Genomic DNA, 21,981 nt, shown 5'->3' with positions numbered 1-21,981 from the left:
GGACCAAATAAATAACCATGAAGTGGCTTCTTTCATTTAAAAGATTCACTTTTTATTAGAAAATAGCGTTGCTAAAAATTTATTTTAATTTCTATAAAGAAATATTCCTGTTTTAGGAGCAAACTGCAGTATACTTGTAAGCTTCACGATAGGGTGGTAGTGAAGCGATGGTGTGATGTAGACAGGGAAAAGGTCAAGAGATAACTGTTTGCTGTATGATAGGCAGATGATATACTTCTGTTTCTCCACGTGCAAGGAGGAAAGAGACTGACAGATTTGAAGCATTAAAACAGATTGCGACAAGACTCGTTACAAGGGATAGCGTTATGTAATTGTAAAGACATTGAACGGGCTAAAAAAGAAAAAAGCGAATCATGAAAGTATCGGTAAGGGTAAGGGGAGAATGGTTTGCCGTTCCATGCCACGAAGGTAAATGTACTGTCCAGTGGTTAGGCAAGGAAGGATTGCGACGATACGAAAAACTTAAACCACGTGGAACTCATGTACCCGGAAGAAAAGAAGAGATTTCAGAAATCCGAAAGACAAAAGGAGGGGCCATTTTGGACTTCGATGATGAAATTCGAAACATTTTGGATGATAATGATTTTGTGTCTGTGGGTAAGTCCCTGTTTTATGTTGTTTCTTTCCTAAATGGTACTGTTTATGATCATTCAAAAGATTCGTTCAATTGATGATGCACTACTAATTTACTTACGAATTACCCAAAAAGTGAAGTATGAATATTAAACAGAAAAAGGAATATTAAATTGTTCTAAATGATATTTATGTGTAAAGAAAAGTGGGACCTTCTGTAAAGGATTAAAATCTCTAACGCGTCTATGATGTAATTATTGGAATTGACTATTAATTATATAGGACAAGAATTCCTTATTTACGACATTCTTTAACATCAAAAGATTGATAACTTGCTTAGCTTCAAAGAGAATTTAAAACAAAATATATTTTAATGCAAGCCAGCTTTTTGAATAAGGACTTTTATATCCTTAGAATGGGGTGCTGATTTGCTCAAATCCACTTGCTCAACATTTGTACAGTTGATATATTTATGCATAATTGTGTAGTTTTTAATTAAAGAAAGAGATGGTAATCAGCGGCCATTATCGGCTCCATTGCAGGATGGAAGCCTCCTCAACGATTCATGTTGAGGGAATGGACCATAATCTGCCACGCTGGTCTAGTGCAGCCGTATTTAGCATTCAGGGGGGGGGTTGAACTCCGGTCTACCCATAGAGCGTGTGCTACTGCACTCTCGCTTCTGACCATTCGGCTATGGAGGTCGGTGTAGTTTTTAGTATACATTTTTATTTAACACTTACATTTTGCAGAAACTGCGCTTATGTTCGATTGTTATTATTCCTATAGAACTGATACATTAGCAAGAAGCTTTATGAATCGTAATTTTTTTTTTTTTTATTAAACCAATAATTATTTTAATCTAAATCTCACTATACTTTTAGGGCAGTGACAATTTTCGTGAAATGAAAATTGTCTTGCCCTAAAAGAGTTAATGGAATAATCTGAAAATTAGCATACCATATATAATGCCGATTTATGCAATTGAATCCAACTAACAACTCAGCGTGTACAGTGATTTCAGTGGTGCAGAGAAAGAACCAGCTGAAATGAATAATGGCGATGGATTGCCTTTACTGATGAATCAAGTCTGCTTGAAGAGTAATGGCAGAATAATTATTTACAGCAACACTCTAGTGAATGAGGTTTCTTACTTGTAATCATAATCAACAAAGATATAGAAATCAAACCCCTGGAATCATAATATGGAATGGAATCTTTTATGATAGCCGTTTACTACTACTTTTTGTTCAAGGTAATCTCACAGGTCGACATTACGTTGAAATGGTACTTATACCAGCTTTTCTACATTTCTTCAAGTTATATAATCTTTTATTCCAAGGGAACAATGTTGAGTCCCATCATATCGCTAATATTGTCGGATAGTTTCTCTGCAATGTCGAAACGCTTTCCTGGCCTGCTAGGTCCGCTGATTAGCCTCCTTTTGAACATATCTGGGGACACTGAACGGCAACTGAGAGCCGAGCCTCAACCATTTTTGATTCCATGCCAAGAATCGTAATGATTGTATCACTGCACTGCTACCAGAGGAGATCATACTGATGTATGCTGGTTTTCAGTATTAAATAAACATTTTGGTCTGATCTTTTGAACATTTCTTTCCTTGATCGTTACTTGTTTTAGACTAAAGCGATAGATGAAGCATGGCTTAATCCACGGGGGGGGGGGTGAAGAGGGCCGAAGGCTATCTACAAGACTGCCGTGTGTTAAACTCTACATGGATAGCTTCTAAAATATTTCAGTACTGGTTCTCTGCCTCCTTTTAATTCCTGAAATCCAAATTTTTCCAGCATCGGCAGCCCCTCATAGCTAGGAGCAACAATTTGTAATAGCGGAAATTTCATATTTATTTCATATTGAAAAATCATTGAACAAGAATTTGAAAATGCAAGTAAGAGAAAAACTGAACAGAAAGGAAAAGCACACACATTTGACTTTGTACTGATTTCCATTAATACGTGAACCAAATATTGACACGACAGCAAGCTGTTGTAATTGTCAGGAAAAGGGCTGTTCCCTCTTATAAAATAAAGCCTAAAATTCTAAATTAATTAACTGGCAACTGGAATTGAAAGAAAAATTCCAATGTAATGACACTACTGCTGACTGTGTTCAACTGCAATTGAAAAGTGTACGGCAAGATGTCCAATTGTTTAAATTAAATAATTCTTTTCTTATTTTTGAAATTATAAAAGATTTTCTCGTAAATCAAAATATTTAACAAGAGGCATAACTACTCTTTGAATAAAACTAATGCTATTGTTAAACTTTTATTTTGCTTATATTCTAATCATACAGTATACTCTATGAAAACATCGGAATTTTTTATACCTGGAAGGAAGTGTGCAAATAAAAGGGAGAATGCACATAAAATATTCTGCAATATTCATTTCATTTAATTTATACAAGTTTCAAAGTCAGAATATTAGCCCCCAGAAAGATTGAGATAATATTCATCAATTTTAGTAAAGCACAGAGAATTAGAGGAATAACTATGCTCGAGTTCAGAACGAACCCAGGCCTTAACACGCCAATTACTCTTTTATTTAATTATCACTGGCTTCTTCCCTGGATGGAGACCTAGGAACAATGATTTATTCCAAAGATGGAGCTGATTTTCCTTAGAAGTCTCACTGCGAAGAACATTCAGTCTTCACCCCAAACCCAAAGTTATTAAAATCTCGGCTTTCTTTCTCCCATCCTTTTGCTGTTCGTTCACATATAGAATTCATGAAAATTTCTAATATTTGTGCATGGACACGTCTACAAATTTACTTTGGGAGACGCCTCTTTAAATAGGCGCTCTTGGGAGTATCATCCTGTCTCTAGACACAACATTACGAAAAATATGCCAGATAAGGAATACTTCTATCGAACCACGATACAGCTCCGATTATTCAAACTACTTCAGTTCTAAGGATTCATACAATACTTCGAAATTAATTATTGATTCATAATTTTTAATACTTGTTATTCCTTAATGACATGTGTTTTCATTTTAAATACTACGTCACTGGGAGAGATATTATTAAAAGAAGTTAAAGGTCTCCCAGCGACCTCTGACATTTGTTTTGATACATCCAGAAAAATCCAGCTTATCTTAAAACCAACATCATTCAGTAAGATCTTGACTGATAGAGGTTAAGGAGCTATATGACTTTTTCCTGAAAACATTACTGTTGCTAATCCGTTAGTTCCAAAACGTAACTCAGGACTAAGTACACTTTATACATATGCTGTTTACTTGTGAACACATTCTTGCATGCTTTTCTAGACAAAAGTAGACGTCAGCAAAATTTACTGATATTTCAACACTTCCTTGAGTAGATAAATGTTATCTTCCACATCGATGAGTAGTTGCAAGTGTTAAACTGAGGCGGTAGTCATAAATCTTTCACTGCCATCCAGTTACAGCTGAATAATAATCGTAAAAGGGCAATGGAAGCTTTCCATAGATTTTAATTTTCATTTTAGCAAAGAGAAATGTGGAGGGAAGTGTACAATACTCTCATTACTGTCTGCATCCATTTTTAATAGAAATTTCAATTATAAATCTCTGTAAGTTAATTTAACTCTTAAAAATTTAAAACACACTTTGTCAACCGCAAAAGAGACAGTAAATCATCGATATCTTTAAAAAAGAATAAAAAATAACTATAAATATTAATTTCAATTTAAAATTTTGCTGAAAGAAATTTCCAAAAGTCCATAAAGAATTTATAAAGCGAATTAAAATCAAAAAAGAATGAAGCGCAAGAGACAGAGAGATCTACAAACACTGCATGTAATGGCATCCGGTTTACTAACTACATATTTCCAAAAACTGTAAGAGAAAAGGAGTAGTGAGAAGTAGTAAATATTCTGAAGATTGTGGAATCTAAATTGTCGAATTAAAACAGGAGAAAGACATTTTTCTTAATGTTACCAACACTGCGCTATAGAAACTGGTCTTAAGAGGTTGCAGAATCTGTTGAAGCTTTGATATGAGAAAATGTCCACTAAAGCTGTTGTTAAAATATCGAATAAAATATAAAATTCGACATTTCGATAATATATAAATTCGAGTTTTTAATAAATGCCAAAAATGCGAGTTTTTCATCCCACAAAATAGACAGACCAATATGAGGTATTCAGAATAAAATATACACATCTATATTACGCAATAGATGTATCGCGCCCCTGGACCATTTATAATTAAAAAGTAATGGCGTAATTAACTTAATTAAAATAATTTTAAGGAATTTAGCACTTAGAGATTTTATAAAAGGAAATAAATCTGTTGCTTAGTTTTATTTGCTCATATCAGATATTTTATTTTTAAATCCATCGTACCTCAGATCAGTAATGACATGTGATCCACTTTAGATCCTATATTTTATTTTGTATTTTTAGTACTCGAAAGTGACAAACCAAATCCTGTTACTGCACCAGCTGAGATCCACTATATCCCTGAACAAGTGTATCCTTTTTGAATTGATGTTCGATGTATATGTCACTAATGTTTAAAAATATTCAATTCCGTATCTATTATTATGCTTATTTTTAATTTGCCAAGATCAGAGTTTTAATCTTGTCGAAACATAAAACTATTTCAGTCGATGCTTTGTTATGCTCAGTGCTTGGATTAAAAATAAACAGCCATTGGAATACTGGGATTGGAGAAATATAGAAATAAATTAAGTAGACACCATATTTCAATATCAGAAACGTATTGATGGAACATTTTATATGACTTAACCAGTTTCCAGACCAGGAAAGTTCTCAAGACCCACAGAGGTACTTATATTACTTCATATTCGTGTTTTGCGTTTGTATATATTTTAATTATACAAAAGTTCCTTGACTGTAATCTTAAATGAATATAACTTTGTTCTTTTTATTGCAGTACATGACACTAGATGGATACTGTCTTCAACCAAATGATTTACTGAAGCTAGGAAAAGGTCTATACAAAATTAAGGTAAGGTTTAAAATGCGCAGGATTGTAAAAGTGCTGAGTTATACAGAGTTTATTGTATTTATTACTTTATGTTGAACCGATGCCCAGGAAATTTTTATTAATACATTTCTTTTTAATATATTGTCAACGTATATTAACCAATCAAACACTGTGCAAGCTCTATCTTATCAATCAATACAAAAGAAAGGGAGATTGTATTCCATGGTGGAAAAAAAAATTACTGGTCTAAATTGAATTTTTAAATGACTCAGCGCGAAAAAGAAACGATTTCATAATAGCGCAGTTATTTAGAACGTTTAATATTTATAATTTTATGAGATGGTTAAGATTTGTTTGTATTAGTTGTACATAACCGGTCTTGGTTTAATTTATTTTCCCTTTTTTCCGTTGTAGCTTAGCATTGATGCTGGAGAAAAGATTTCCCGATCAAGAGAAGTACTCGAAGTCATATTGAAGGAAAACAAAGGTAAGAACTGAATTATTTCTGTATAAGTCAGTGCAAATACATCTTGCCTAAGTAAGTAAGTTAATCGAAGTTAATATAGTGGCATATTTTATTACAACCCATATTGTGAATACCTTCACAACGAGTTGCCTCTCCATTATACTTCAAATAAGCATAAAGTACCCAATAGAGACGCCTATTGTTACTTATTCTCAGTGGATACCCACCCAGATGGCCGCTTCAGGGATATTTGGCCCTTCATTGGTGGGTAGGTACCCGGCGGCTGTCAACCTAGATGTGAAAGTAACTCCAAAGTCCGTAGTTTGAGACTTTTAGCCCTCGATTTTTTTAAAGTCAAACTACTAAACAAAATTTGGCATCTCTCATATTGGGGAGTTATTTTCACAACTAAGTTGTCAGCCGCTATACCCCGAATACCTATCCACTCACTGATGAAGGGCTAAATAGTCCTGAAACGATCGCCTCGGAGTTTTTACCAGGGATAAATAGGCAGCCAGAACTGCCTGATACTAATGAGTAAGGTCTCCTGCTATCCCTCTTCTTTCAGCTAACTCTTAAGATTTTCTCCAACTTTTAGGAGCCTGTAAGCTAAAGAGCATTACATATCTACGTATATACCCTGAAACGGCCGTCTCGGGGTATTCCCAGGGATCAGTGGGCAGCCAGAATTGGCCTAGTAGTAATAAGTTAGGATGAGTAAGGAACGTGGTCCCTTTTCCTTTTTTTTCGGGGTAAACTTTGGTCTCTTATTGTTTTTCTTCTTTCTGCTAACTCTTAAGCTTTTCTACAACTTTAAGGAGCCTGTAGGTTAATGAACATTACATCCCTAAATATATACATACCCTGAAATGGCAGGCTGAGTAGTAGTATCCACTGATAAGTAACAATTAATAAGTAATAATATTGGGGACGCGTTACTTAGTCTGAAACTTTTAGCCCTGAACTTTTATTAAGTCTTGAACTGAATTACTGTATAAAAATTGGAATTTTTTTTAGCAGATAGAAAGAAAATGATATATATGTTTGAATCACACTAAAAGTAAAAAAAATTGAGTTTTATTTTTATTATATTTTCCTTTTTTTCAGTTTGTTATGGAGTGAACACAGGATTTGGAAAATTTGCTACTACTGTTATAAGCGATGATGATATCGAGTAAGTTAGTTGCGTTCTCTCTCTCTCTCTCTCTCTCTCTCTCCTTGAATGGCAACAGTCCTAAGAAAATCTGAAATTAAATGGAGAATAAGTAAATTCATTTAAATTTCAAATTCGAACATTATATGAAACAGCTCCTTCGGATAATGTTTATTAATTCAAATTCAGAAAGTTTAAAGGCGAAATAATTTTCTCTTGGGATTCCAAATCGCATCCCAGACAAAATAATAATAATATGTATACTTATATTTTAGAATAGAAGAGAGGATGATGTGATCTTCTATAATTGTTTTCTTTGACCCCAAAATATTTCTATAAGCTGCATCTGCGTAATTCTACTGCCGTTAAAAAAAATAAAACTTTGTTTGACGCAATATGATTCTTAAAATGAATTTATCATGATTTTATCATTATGCTTTATTTTGGATAAATAAAGATTTGAAATGTTAATAATTTTATATTTCATTGCAGCAAATTACAAGAAAATCTCGTTAGGTCGCACGCTGCTGGTAAGTGTTTGAATTTTTTTTTAATGTACTTTATTTCTGTCCCATATGTTGAACAGTAGCACAGCTCTGGTTCATAATTTATAAATTCTCTATATTCCCATCCCATATCTTACTCGAGTTCTTCTTGGATATAATGGGACAAATCTTTCACGACAAAGTTAACTCACACACGCATAATTTATGAATTATTTACTTGATTTTAATAATGTGACGTTTTCTGAATGGTGAGAAATTTTATTTTCGGTGTTAGGTGCGAAAAATGGATGGAATCAGTATTTTTTGATATTAATTGAAAAAGTAATTTATTCGTAACCGCTTTTTATTTTGATAATTTCATCAGAACTATATGAGTGTACAAATATACTGAGCGCTAATTATACAACTGAAACTTTGTTTCCTTTCATTTTATTTCTGATTCTATTCAATAGGTGTTGGGCAACCCCTGTCTCCAGAGAAAACACGAATGTTACTTGGATTAAGAATTAATGTTCTGGCCAAAGGATACAGTGGAATTTCTTTGGAGACTTTGCAAAAAGTGATAGACGCATTTAATGGTAAGCACATCGATCATTTTTAGTTTCTTTTATTATAATTTCTTCCATTTTATAGGCAAATAAAACCTCATCCGGCTTCCAGAACTGCAGTTAATACATCTCAACGTCCAGTACCAGCTCAAATGTTTTTGTTTTTTTTTCTAATAAGACTGCGGAGAAGAACCTACAAGTTCTTGCTTTTTGGCCCACATGGCCATGACAATCTTGAGTTTGATCTGGAGAAAATGCATTCGGAATGTTGGACGTTTTCGTCCCATATAAGATCTAAATAGTCATGGGAACTGAGATTTTGAGAACTAACATGTCAGTGGCAGCTGACTTAAGCTACTGCTTCCTTTTAGATCATTTTCATTGCGTAAATCGTTCGCACGCAGTTGTGCTACAGCTGTTGTGTTATTTTTCAAGATTTTGAAGTGAGCAAACTGATTGGGCCGGATCATGAAATGATTCTAGAATGACGAAAGAACAACGTCACATTAATTGAGAAAAGATTCGTAAAATTCTGAGAGAAGATTTAAGCAAACAGATCTTATAGGTTTTCGTTCAGCATAGTTTGAATGACGAACAAAAGCTACTCAGGCGCGAAGAGCTCCTTCAAGCTCTTGAAGATGATCTTCCTTGTTCGATTTGATTGTAGTGCGATTCACAAAAAAGAGGGAAATACGGAGTAGCGATCAACATGCTTTCAAAAAAATTTATTTTTGAAAAACAAAATGGTGTTGATCACCTTCTTCGATAGCAAGGGATTTTTTTCGTGAATAAGGAGTACTATGCACAAGTTTTGGATCGTTGGTTAAACAAATCCACCGCTTAAGGTCCCAGTTTTGAAAAAAGGAGTTGTCTCCTCCTGCGCAAAAACACTAGGCCGTATTCTGTGATTATGAAGGAGTTTTTGACAAAGCATGGGATTGTGGAGTTAACCTTTCTCCTTCTGATTTATATCCTCTGGAACTACTTTCTGTTCTCAAAAACAAACCAAACCCATGCTGAAAGGATGGCAGTTTGACGGAATTTAACAAATTATAGAAGTCAGTCCAACTGCCTTTAAAAAATGTTTCTTTCCAACAGTTATAAGAGCGATCTCAAAAGCGATAATTTAAAAAAAAATAAAACCTTTATTTATTTGATGTGCGGTTTTCTTTAAATTAACTCAGTCCTGGAATTTTATTATCAACCCTTGTACATTGGTGAGATACAACAGACTCCCGATTAGCCGGGCTCATTGGGAAATAAATTCTCTCTGATAACCCACACAAAGAAAAACTAAATATGACAAAGGGGTAAATTTATTTATATACACACTATATTTATATGTATGTTTGTTAAGGGAAAGTCTTGTCTGACAAATTTGAGAGGATATGATGTGGTTACAAAGGGAACTGGATGCAAAAAATAATTTTGATATCATATATTTGGATTTCAGAAAAACCTTTTGACACTGTTGCGCATGGAAGACTACTGTACCAATTGGAGCAGAATGGTATTAAGGGTAAGTTGCTACAATGGATAAAAGGGTGGTTGAGTGGGAGAAGACAGAGGGTGGTAACCAATGGGTGCTGCTCTTCGTGGACTAATGTTATTAGTGGAGTCCCACAGGGTTCGGTGTTAGGTCCACTGTTGTTTTGTATATTTATCAATGATATTGATGAAGGTATATCAGGGTTAATAATCGAAGTTTGCAGATAATACAAAGGTTGGCAGGGTTGTTAATGAGAGTAATGGCAGTGTGCTACTGCAACAGGATCTAGATAATTTTGGCAGATGGGCTAAGAAGTGGCAACTGAAGTTTAACCTTGACAAATGCAAAGTACTGCATATGGGAAGAAGTAACCCCAGAGAAACGTACCAACTGTGTGGTACTACACTTAAAGTGGTAGAAAATGGAAAAAAAACCTGGGAGCAATTGTGCAGTCAGATATGAAGTTTTCTGAGCAATGTAGACAGGCTGCCAGGGCAGGTCATGGGGTTTTGTCAATGATATATAGGAATTTTGCTAGCAGGGAAAAGGAGGTGATTGTCCCTCTGTATAAGGCAATGGTCAGGCCACGCCTTGAGTACTGCGTACAGGTCTGGAGGCCTCATTTTAGGAAGGATGTAGATTTACTTGAGCGTGTACAGAGAAGGGCAACAAGATTGATGAGGGGAATGAAGGGATCCTCTTACCAAGAGAGGCTTAAGTTCTGCAAATTGCAGTGGCTGGAGACTAGGAACCTGCGCGGTGATCTGATTGAAGCGTATAATGCCTTGAATGGGTTGAGCACGCTGAATTCTGATGGGATTCTTCCACGTGTTCAGATTACAAACCTAAGGGGGCATAAGTTCAAATTAAGAAAGGACAGATGTAGAATAGATGTGCGGAAATTTGCCTTTAGCCAGCGGGTAGTTAATTGCTGCAACAAACTTCCATCTGTCGTTGTGGATGTTGATAGGTTAAATAAATTTAAGAAGGAACTGGACAAATATTCAAAGGGAATGGTTGTGTGAATTTTTTTTGGCTAATTCTGCATAAGCTCATACACTTGCATCACATGCCACTACTACTACTATGTTTGTTTGTTTGTTTGTTATTTGGTTTTTAGGAGCATTAGCAACTAAGGCCATATTGCTCCGGGATATGCGGTGGTCTTTCCCTGACCTTCCCGCATCGTCCGTATTTGGTGGTGACGGGCTCGAACCCCGGTCTAATCAAGAAGCGTGTGCTACGCACTGCTGCTCCTTCCCACCTGGCTACGGAGGCGCCTTACTACTATGTAGAAAAGTATAAAACAATGAAGTTCTATATTACGATCCGTCACTTTTTGTGCCGATGAATTAAAGCACTGATTCACTTTAAAGGAAATTATATAACACAGATAATTTTATTCATTAAAAGTAGTAAAAAATAAAATAAATGAATGAAGTATCTTTAATATTATATTATGTTAATATTATTTTTTTCTAGCATCGTGTCTGCCTTGGGTACCAGAGAAAGGAACGGTTGGGGCTAGTGGTGACCTAGCTCCGCTTGCACATCTAGCATTAGGATTAATCGGAGAAGGTAAAATGTGGAGTCCTGAATCCGGATGGGGAGAAGCAAAATATGTAAGTAGAAAATTCTCGTATATTTTAAAAATGATTATGTTACGTGGTTGTTAATAGCTACTGATTATTAGAATGGATTCGTTTTAGTTCAGTTACTATAAAAGCACGTTGCTAATAAATAAATCATGCGACTTTGTATGTCTTCGTATCCAGTAATACAAAGGCACATACAGTGTGAGGATGTACAATGATACAGTGTCCGCTTTTATGCCAAAAGTATGTTTTTTAAGGTAAAGTACGTCTTATATGTTTAGTAACGATGAATTCCTCAAGAGCAGAGGGACAGAAAAGTACAATCAGAACTTGCTGTATGTAATGATTCAACATGCATGGAATTTCACCTGTTGTTGTACACCTGGTGCTGCCAAAATTATTAGAAGTTCCAAGAAACTAGGGAGCTGAGCAGGATAGGATTGCATTAAATTGGACGCTATAGCTAAATTGATGAACTCGACAAGTGCATCTGATTAGTGATGGGTATAACCGAATGATTAGTAGTTACTGACTACCAATCATTCAAAATGATAGCAGTTTAATCGAAATTATCGACTCACGATTATACCCACCACTACATCTTACACGGCACATCTGAGTAGCAACTAGGAAATCAAATTAGTGGTAAGAGATTATTATCCAAAAAATATACTCACTTTATGCAGATAAGATGCATATAAAAGATGAAATAAGTGAAAATAATATTAATTTTCAAAAACAACTAACATCTTTGTAGAGTAGACTTGCTAAAACTCCGAGTTGAGTGAAATCTCTCAACTCGACCTGACAACCAACTCACAATGCCAACAGAAGTCTGGTGATTCAGCTGACATGAAGGCTAGACATATCCCCACTTAGATAATTGAACGAACAATGAGGTACAGGGGCTAAAAAAATAACGGAAACACCTGATATGAAAGTAGTAGTTTCTATAATGGCATATTCATGAACATGCAAGAGAGGAGGGGATCCCGCTATATTTATAACCACCCTCTCTTTATACCAATCTCAAGGTCTACAAGTACATCACAATATTTTGGAGCTACTGTATTTCTGTCAGGCTCAAGCCCAACTTTTCCATACTCAAAGAGATTGCAGCTTACGTCCCTATCTCAGGAACGTATCCTCGAGGTAGTCCAAAGTTCAGACTTGAATCCAATCAAATAATTTTCGGATAAATAGAACCAGATTAGGGTCCTCTTTTACAACCGAACTGGTGCTGCACTCAAGTAGGAATCGATACAAATTCCTTCTGCCTGCTAAAAGGAACTGGTAGAAAGTTCCTTAAACAATAAAATGTTATTATTTGCGCCATAGCTGGGCCCTATATCTTATTAATCTGTTCATTAAAACATGTTTTCCGAACATGATGGTATCCCGATATCTTTGACATGGTAGTATCATATAAGGGTAAATAAAAAAGTAAATGGAAAAATTTTTGCAAGTATATTTAGAAGGCGTGTTGCAGGCCAACCGATTCCTTCACTCTTCCATCTTCCCTTAACGCATTGCATTCACCAAAACGAAATTCATCGTCCATTATCTCACATTTTATCACGCTTCAGTTTTTCTTACAACATCAGCGTAGGTTGATCTGACCAGTATCTTATTTTATGCACGCAACACTATATACATAGGTTTATACATTGTTTAATTTACAGAATGGCAGCGCCACCGTACAACCAACGCAAGGAGGACAAGGGAGACTATCTTGAAGCAAAAACGCCAATTTCTTGTTACTCGTATTCTTAAGCATTCGTTCTTATACAGTCACTCCTAGAACTTCTCAAAAATTTGCATGCCACTTTTGTGTAATTGTATAGTTCGTATAATTATGATTGCTGTTCTGAGGACGTTGTACACCTTGTAGTTTTACTTGTGCATTAATAATAATACTGATTAACTCTATTCAATGATATTCCTATTTCTTTTAATGCAAAAGAAAACGTGTTTTTCTTTCTCTAGGTGTTAGAATCTCACAACTTGAAACCGATTCATCTAAAGGCCAAAGAGGTGAGTGTTCTGGTAGTCTATTATCCATTGTCTTTATAATAATTTAAGTTATTTGCTATTAGAAAAACAAATACAAACATTCTTATTCCTGTGTAGGTTTTATCAAAAGTACACCGGTGCCATTGTTAGTGCTGCCATCTCTCGGCAACATTTCAAAACACTTTTCCTATGCTGTATTATTACTCTGGAATTATCACTTTCATAAATCCTATACGTATCTGAAAGTATCCTTAATTGAACCTCTACTTGAATGTAATTCATAAATCCTATAGGTATCTTAAAGTATCCTTAATTGAACCTCTACTTGAACGTAATATCTGGCCATGGAATGTCTCAATTAATTAAAAATTTAATTATTTTATTTAATTCATGAATTTGATTAAAATTGAGAGAAATTACAGTTTATAAAAATTATTTTGACTCCTCGTTTATCTTTCTCACTACAGGGAATTTCGCTGCTTAATGGGACTCAATTAATTACTTCTATTGGCGCAGAAGGTGAGTTCAAACATCACTTAAAATGTGTTTAATTCGCGATGATTTTAAATCCAAAAGAATCGTAAAGTGAATAAATTCAAATTCAAACGAAATATGTCGATTTAAAAGTTTAAAATTTAATTTTCAGCTGTGGAAAGAGCAGGAATCATAGCTCGTCAAGCAGATGTGGTTGCAGCGTTAACCTTGGAGGTACTGAAAGGAACAACACGAGCCTTTGATGGAGGTTATGTATCACTTCTCTCTATTAGAGCAGACAGTTAGAGATCTAATTTAAGTGTTTAACGATATTTACTTTGTGATTTATGGACTGACGGTATAAGTTCGATGGTAACAGTATTTATTTGTCCCTTAGATATCCAAAGAGTTCGTCCACACCGAGGACAAATTCAGGTTGCAAGACGACTAAGATCACTGCTTCATTCCGAAACTCATCCTTCCAAAATGGCAGGTAAGAAAGAACTTCTAAAATTTGGTCTATCTCTCGCAAACACTGCAAACGTAGTCGTTGCATTTTTGATTATTTCCCTCAAATTGTCCTTAACCATTGTACCTCCAGAAAGTTTTTTTTTTCTTCCAGAAAGTCATCGTTTCTGTAACAGAGTTCAAGATGCGTATACCTTAAGGTGCTGTCCACAAGTACACGGTGTTGTACATGACACCATCGAGTTTGTTCGAGATATCATCACTGTAGAGATGAATAGCGCCACAGATAATCCTGTATCCTTTGAAAAGTAATAGATTAGTTCTATTCGTAAATGTAAGCCATTTTTATGACCCGTTCAGTTATCCTTAACATTGCACTTCAGCTAGTCTTTACTGAGAGGGATGAAATAATCTCGGGCGGAAATTTTCACGGGGAGTATCCTGCCAAAGTAAATATTTAAAGTTCAGTGATTTTATTATTTTAAAATTTTTATTTGTGTATTCGAGAGTATTAAAGTTATATCACTTGTTAAAGCAACTTTCTTTTAAAGTTGTATAGTAAATCATTGATTTCGTCACGTTTATTTTAGTATATAATATTTTTTTATACCTGAAGAAAGACAGGAATACCACCGAAACGTAAAAGCATCGAGTCTCTGGCAGAATATATATTTCAGAGGTTTTTTTTGTTTTTTCGGAGAATATTTTCTGAAATCAGAATCACATTAATCCACAAAATACCAACAAACATCGTTCGCTTAGAAACCATTCTCTTTCTTATAGTGCCGTTGTTTTTAATTAAAACTGTAATTAGGAATTTTTACTGAAACGAAAAAAAATTCTGATTAAATACAGTGTATTTAGTAGTATGGTACTGTACTTAGATTTATGCAAAAACAGTTTTATGCATTTGCAGAAGCTGATCGTGTACATCGCTATTGTGATTATACTTAAACAGGTACATTTAGGTGGGTACAGTTATCGCATTAATATCAGAAATAATTAAATTAGATTTTTTATTACAAACTTACATAATTGAATAATCGAATTTATCGCTAGGGGAAGTTATAATTCCAATACATAAGACAATTGAGAGACTGCACTTATAATACAGTATCCAGGCACGGAAGCCACACCTCAAAATAAGAAATCGAGCTACTTGAAAAGTTCCAAGAGGTCAACATATCTACTGAGATCGGAAAAAGGCATCCATATCAGGAGCTACTTTAAATACATCACAGAGCCTGTTAATGGAGAAAATTTTGCTTTATTATATGAACCCATAACCAGGGACCATAAATTCAAACTAAGGGAGGACTATAGACAGTAGGAAATATTTTCCTTTCGCCACTGAGTTCTTAAACATGGGATAAGTTGCCTGTATGGGTAGTTGAAGACATTGGCTTGGTAAAATCCAAACACCAGTCGGATAGGAAACTTTTTTTTCTTACTTTGTGTTTCTTTTTCTTTTCTGGTGAGGAAAAACTCTGGTTTTCTTACACTGTAAGAAAACCAGGGTTTTCTTACAGTGTCCTGAGCTGGATATCATTACAGGTCCTGAGCTGGATATCATCATCCTTCTCTTTCTTGGTGATTCTCTCTCTCTCTCTCAGTGTAACTCTGGAAATAATTTTGGCTGGTGCAGCATAAGCTTCAGGCTTCCTATGGCTATTAATAATAATAATATTGCAGCCATTTTTAAAAAGAGTTGTTGAATATGGTGTTGCTGTCTACTGATATAATGGATACAATCGACAATTTTCACAAGATTATTCAGGGAACGTGTTTTCTTTAAGGAAAAAAACAACAGTTGTTTACCTGATGAAACCTCCTCACAAAATTTGCAGTCATTATCAATTTTTGATATACTGTATTACCATATATTCAAATGCAAATCTCTCTCTCCACGCTGCACCAGAGACTACAATGTTGTCTGCAATTACAGGCTGCCGTAATCAGTGTAAGATAACGCTTTTCAATTTGTCGTTGGATTTTACGCCCATCCTTCGAATCCCTGTTGCCCAAATTCTGCTGATCGAACTACTGACATTCTTAAAGTTATGAAGTTTTCTAATTGCTCATTGCATAACAAGCAGAAGACTTGGCTTTCTGACTAGATTTCGCTAGAGAGAGAGAGATCGCTAAATTCTCTACACTCAGAGCTTAGTAATAAATATTTTCGTCATTCAGATATTAACAATTTAGGATTAAAGAGGTTATCTATTTTTATTAACATATTTAATAAAAAATAGTTAACCTCTATATAGGAACATTGACATTCTGGACAGTTTTACTCTTCCTAAGCTGCAGCAGCAGAATCGTCAAGAATGTCAATGTACCGCAAGGCATTCACTATTTCAGAACAGTACACCATGTACACCATTGTCATATTGATGGCGATTTGGTTTAAAGGCGTGGGCGAATAAACTTCATTGGCCTGCCCAGAGACTGATTTTAACCCCATTGAACACCTTTGGGATGAACCAGAACGGACCAAAATACTGCCTTTCTGTAATCAAAAATTGGTTGGGAATCTAGTAATGAGGGTACGGTGTCGATCAAGATCCAATAGGCCAACGTGTTGTTCAATATTATATCAATAAAAGAGTCTTCGAAACATGCAGGTGTTCCGATACTTTTGACAATATAGAGGATATTTGACTGCGAGTCGAGCATTTATTTTCAGAAATATAAAGGGGAGAATCTCTTTTAATATGTAGTAAGTAAAACAGTAAATAAAACAAACAACATACATAGAAGATGTTAAAGCCTGATAATACAAACGTAGCACTTAAAATGAAAATAATAAAATTACTATGTTTTTAACAACACTGTCGTGATATTTTTTAAACAGATGTTGACATACGAAAACATCTAAAATGATGCTTGTTGATTAACACTGGAAAGCGAATACATGCACTAGAGAAAAACATACATGGTCTGAATAACAGAATGGGGAAAAAAGTCGCTTTAAATAAACTGTTTAAACGAAGAATAGTAAAGTACATCTCTTTGAGTAAACAGGAAGTATCACTTTGATGATTGTTTTACTTATATACTCATATAAATAAGAATGCATAAAAAATTCATTGCACCGAGATCAAAGCAGTGGCAAAGACACTTAAATTCGACGATGGATTTTGTTTTGCTGAAAGGGCATAACCAGGAATAAATTTAACTCGAATCTGATGCTAATAAAACTTTAATGTCCAATAAAATATTTATCACGAGCTTACAATTATAATGATCCGCTGGCCTTTATTACAAGCATAAAAGGTTGGCTGACTAACGACTGCTTAGCATTGCAGATAAGAAATGGAGATGGCATGGACTTGAATATCGAGGAGTTATAATTTTTAAGCTCATGCAAACAATGGTTATCCAAAAAGGAACAGAAAGAAAAGGTAGAAGCAATAGTTCAGTAAATTTGGAGTTGAATTGCTAAGTAAAAATAATGTCCAGTGGGGTAGGACGGCGCAACGGTGGGAGGAAACAGCCCGGACTATACTGGTGGGTGGTTAAGAACCTCCCAGTTACACATTCTTCTGATGATTATAATAATTCATGTGACTTTCTGTTGCTTTCAGGCTTTAGACTATCTGGCAATAGCAGTCCACGAACTGGGAAGTATGAGCGAAAGAAGGACGGAGCGTTTGATCAATCCAGGTGGGTTTTCATCTCCTAAATTAATTAGTTAATTATAGCTTACCTGATTTTAAGTTAATTTTATTGCATCGTTGCTTTAATGTGCTGCACAATATGTTAACAAAAGTCTACTCCCACCAAATATGTGTAAAGTTCCCATATGTCACGAATTTTCATCAGGTTTAATAACTCATCAGCTAAATCGGATTAAATACTACAGTACCTTCAGTAACATAGTCTGAATTAATCAGATAGAACACTGTGACGAGCAAAGAAACCGGATTAGAGTCAGTCTAGTATGACACGCTTCGATTTCTTTAATACTCGTAAAAATCAGTTTTCGTCAAAATTACTGGTGTCCAAATACTTTTGAAATGCTAGTATATTTATCGTGCGTATATTAGTGTACTTAATGTTGAAAGTAGCTTATTTATCTCATATCAGCATGCGTTTGTTTGTTTATGCAATAGAGGGTCGTATTTGTTTATTGATATCAATATTAACTTTCTCTTACAGCACTTAGTGGACTACCGGCATTTTTAGTGGACAACGGTGGATTGAACTCTGGCTTTATGCTAGCTCACTGCACAGCTGCAGCACTTGGTAAGCTCTGGAGAGAACAATAGTTGGAGAGAAATGAAAGAAAAACGTTTAGTGTCAAAAATATTTAAATAGATAAAAGGAACAGTTAAAACAAAAAAATCGCTGGTCTATTTAATTTTGAATACCAGTGTACTTATTTTACGATTTATGACAACTTCGCTTTAATATTAATAAAGTTATGAACCCAATCTATTGGTGAAATTTCAATAATAAAATTAATGATCGACTGTGTCTTCCCACTGTTTAATCAAAATCTTTTCTCTTTCCAGTGTCCGAGAACAAGGTGTTGTGCCATCCGGCTTCGGTAGACTCCCTCCCAACCAGTGCTGGCACAGAAGACCACGTGTCGATGGGAGGGTTCGCAGCCCGCAAAGCACTTGAGGTAGTTGAAAACGTGGAAAGGGTAATCGCCATAGAACTTCTGGCGGCCTGCCAAGCAATCGAATTCCTAAGACCCTTGAGCACCACAGCCCCATTAGAAGATGTCTACAAACTCGTGCGAACAATTGCCAAGTACGATTGTTACTCTCTTTTTATTGTAGTCATCACTTTACTTTCATTACTGTCTGCTATTTTAAGTGGGAAAATCCATTTGGAGATGTGAAATCAGAAATTCACGGGTCCCAACGCATTCCAAACAACTCTGAACTATTCTTTTGTTGGAAACCGAAAGAGCAGTTTGACTTAAGAAAACATGCAGGTCTCTAAACTCAATTTTTTTTCTCTTTCTTCAATCTATACAGCATATGTTCGTTTCGTTTAGTTTCTTAACGTGATATTTGGCTTTATCTTCAATGTAACAAATCAGTTTGGGTTGAATTCTTTGGATAAAAACGATGCAACACTTGCTCAAGGCTGGCTGACTCAGAACATTAAACCTACAAATTTCATATTACGTTATTTCCAGCATCTTTGAAGACAATCAAAATGTTTGGAAATTTGACCTAATTTAGATACAAATGGGTCAGATTTATTTAACCTCCAAGCTAATTTTACGCGATGATCCGTTTATTTTTCTACCAGATCACTTGATTTATATACATTTATTTTTGTACGATTTTTGCTACTTTGGGAAATTTGTTTTGGAAGGAAGAAACCGATCAGCGAGATGAAGATTTTGAGAGGGGGGAAAAATCAGGAGCTTAAGGACGACTCTGGAAGGTAGTGGGTGGACTTTCAGTAGAAGTCCCAGAAAGACGATAAGCAATTTTACTATGTTGGTTCAGGTGGTTTTTATGTGGGCAGAATTGGCACCATGGCAATTGCTAAGAGTTGAGATGGGAGTTACTTTCTAGATGCCCCATTTAAGGAGCCAGAATTATTTTTTGAGGATGAATGTGAGGTGGTTACAGCAGCTGATATCCAGACTTCTGCTGCATACAAGTCAGGTTGGTTACGGCCAAAGCAACTAAGGCATGAGGCGTCAATATATTGCGTGTATTCTTCAATCGAGGCTTACTATCTGCTGTACGAAAAATCGAGTTTTTGGATGAAGTTTTAGACGAATTTTCGTGAAATTTTATATTTAGGTCTATTAGAAAGGTATATCATGCCTTCAAAAATTTAATCAAAATCAGGCTAACAGAACTTCAAAAATGTTACATTCGGAGGTTACTTGATAGGGAAAATTTAGATCGAAACAAAATTTATTTCAGGACATGTTCTGTTAGCCACCTGAGAATGTTTTAGAATCAATTCCGATTCTACAGCCCCTAAAGAAATATGTGTGTGTATTAATAACACACACACGTACATATATATATATATGAATCTACATTTCGAGCATTCCTCGATACCATATATTTCGTTGGTCCATCCGAGATTTCGGTCCGATTTCATAGTTCTCCTACAGAGACATTACAAGTTTGAAATGGCAGCTTCGATTGTTTTTTATAATATTCTTCTAGACCTTTATACAGGTGTACCTCGCTTAACATTTCATTATAACGGACACTAAAATTACCACCAATATTCCACTTGCAACGTCCTCATTGCGTCACCTTAAAAATAATTTACAGAAAAGGCACATAGCATCGCCCAAGCTGAATAACAAATAAACCATCGTTGCATCAAATGTGAATGGCCTGGTTGTATCGAAAATTACCCTGGATTGGAAGAGTCATAACATGATATATACAAAGCGGAGACTGTAAAAGAGGCTGCTTGGATGATGTTGAGTAGTTGATGTAGTTGATTTACTGAAATCACATGATGAATATTTCATTAACGAACTCCTTGATCTTGAAGAATGGTAATGCTACAGTTCCAAAAATTAATAAAACCAAGGATAATCTTTTACCCATTTAGAAATTGCAATGTCCATCTTTACAGAGAAAGATGAAACACCCAAAGGAGCAGCAGAATTAACATTTATATAAAAGAACGTGAAAATATACTAGCTATTGTATAAAGAGATCACGCAGATGTCAATAGCCTCGTTTTTAAATGACCCCTATCACAACTTTTTTTCATATTGAAAAATTTTCCTTTCTTACATGATCACAGTTGCGATGAGGATGAAACCAAGTTAAAAAAACCAACGATCCACGAAGTTTCAATCTTCTCTTTTATGAATACTTTATTATGTAGCTGACACCTTTAGTACTCGTTTATGCAAAATACATAATTTGCATAAACGAGTACCTGTTATCTTTAAATTCATTGCCGATTTTTTAATGGAACGCATCAATAATAATAATAAGCAAAATAACTCAATTTTTGTGTTATTTTTCAGAGCTTGGGACGAAGATCGATTCATGGCTCCTGACATAGATGCAGTAACATTATTATTAAGGGACGAGCGAGTGTGGCGAGCAGTTAAACCACACACAGACCGATATTTTATGGAACAAGGTGTTGAGACAAGACCTTCCTCACCGACTACAAGTCATACACGACTCTCCAAGAAGAGAAAATTAAGTAACTCAACGTCGAATCAAATTGCACTGGCCATGACTGGCTTCGAGATGTAGACCCGTGAGGGCGGGGAAGTTAAAGGCAAGGCTGCTTCGTCATGCAAAAAATGAGCAGAACAGAGAAAACAGAACAAAGCAGTGAAATATTTTTACAGAAAGCCAGAAAACTAAAGAGATGCACTACACCATTCATTTTCTCATTGAGTCATGTGAAGACCTATTTTATGTATCGCCACAATTATACCGAATCACAACTTGCCAGTTACTGAACATACGGCATCCAACTAGTAAATTAACCCCCAGATTGAGTTTTTAATTTATAACTATGTCTGTTATATCATTTGAAGTTTATTTTGGAGTCTTGTGTATTTTCTAATATTAGGTGGTCTAAAGAAACATCAATATCGTGTTTGATATTTAAGTGTGTGTCATACAGCAAACAGGATAAAAATATTTCTTTTATTTTACGTCATCGTTAATGGCCTCATCGATATTTTAACTCTCGCATGCAAAAAATACTTTTTTTTTTCTTACAGTGTTGTCTCTTCTTTT

General features: G+C 35.2%; 1 protein-coding gene across 1 annotated transcript; it reads left to right on the top strand.

The window, feature by feature from the left end:
* The first annotated feature begins 306 nt into the window (after positions 1–306).
* Positions 307–21,721, top strand: LOC150078138 (histidine ammonia-lyase-like). The gene is made up of 19 exons (XM_090385209.1): positions 307–618; positions 5,008–5,074; positions 5,364–5,391; positions 5,501–5,575; positions 5,969–6,041; positions 7,128–7,194; positions 7,666–7,703; positions 8,132–8,257; positions 11,199–11,338; positions 13,298–13,345; positions 13,792–13,843; positions 13,971–14,066; positions 14,196–14,291; positions 14,421–14,560; positions 14,650–14,715; positions 17,854–17,932; positions 18,428–18,514; positions 18,784–19,027; positions 21,249–21,721. Exons 1-19 carry the CDS (start codon positions 375–377, stop codon positions 21,484–21,486), a joined length of 2,004 nt encoding a protein of 667 aa, XP_090241335.1. The 5' UTR covers positions 307–374; the 3' UTR covers positions 21,487–21,721.
* Positions 21,722–21,981: the final 260 nt, after the last annotated feature.

Source organism: Mastigoproctus giganteus, chromosome 11 (genome assembly GCF_048544385.1).
Source record: "Mastigoproctus giganteus isolate SK-2022 chromosome 11, ASM4854438v1, whole genome shotgun sequence".
In the NCBI taxonomy this organism is placed as follows: Eukaryota; Metazoa; Arthropoda; class Arachnida; order Uropygi; family Thelyphonidae; genus Mastigoproctus; species Mastigoproctus giganteus.
Note: the sequence above shows the minus strand (reverse complement) of the source record. Positions and strands in the feature narration are given on the sequence as shown.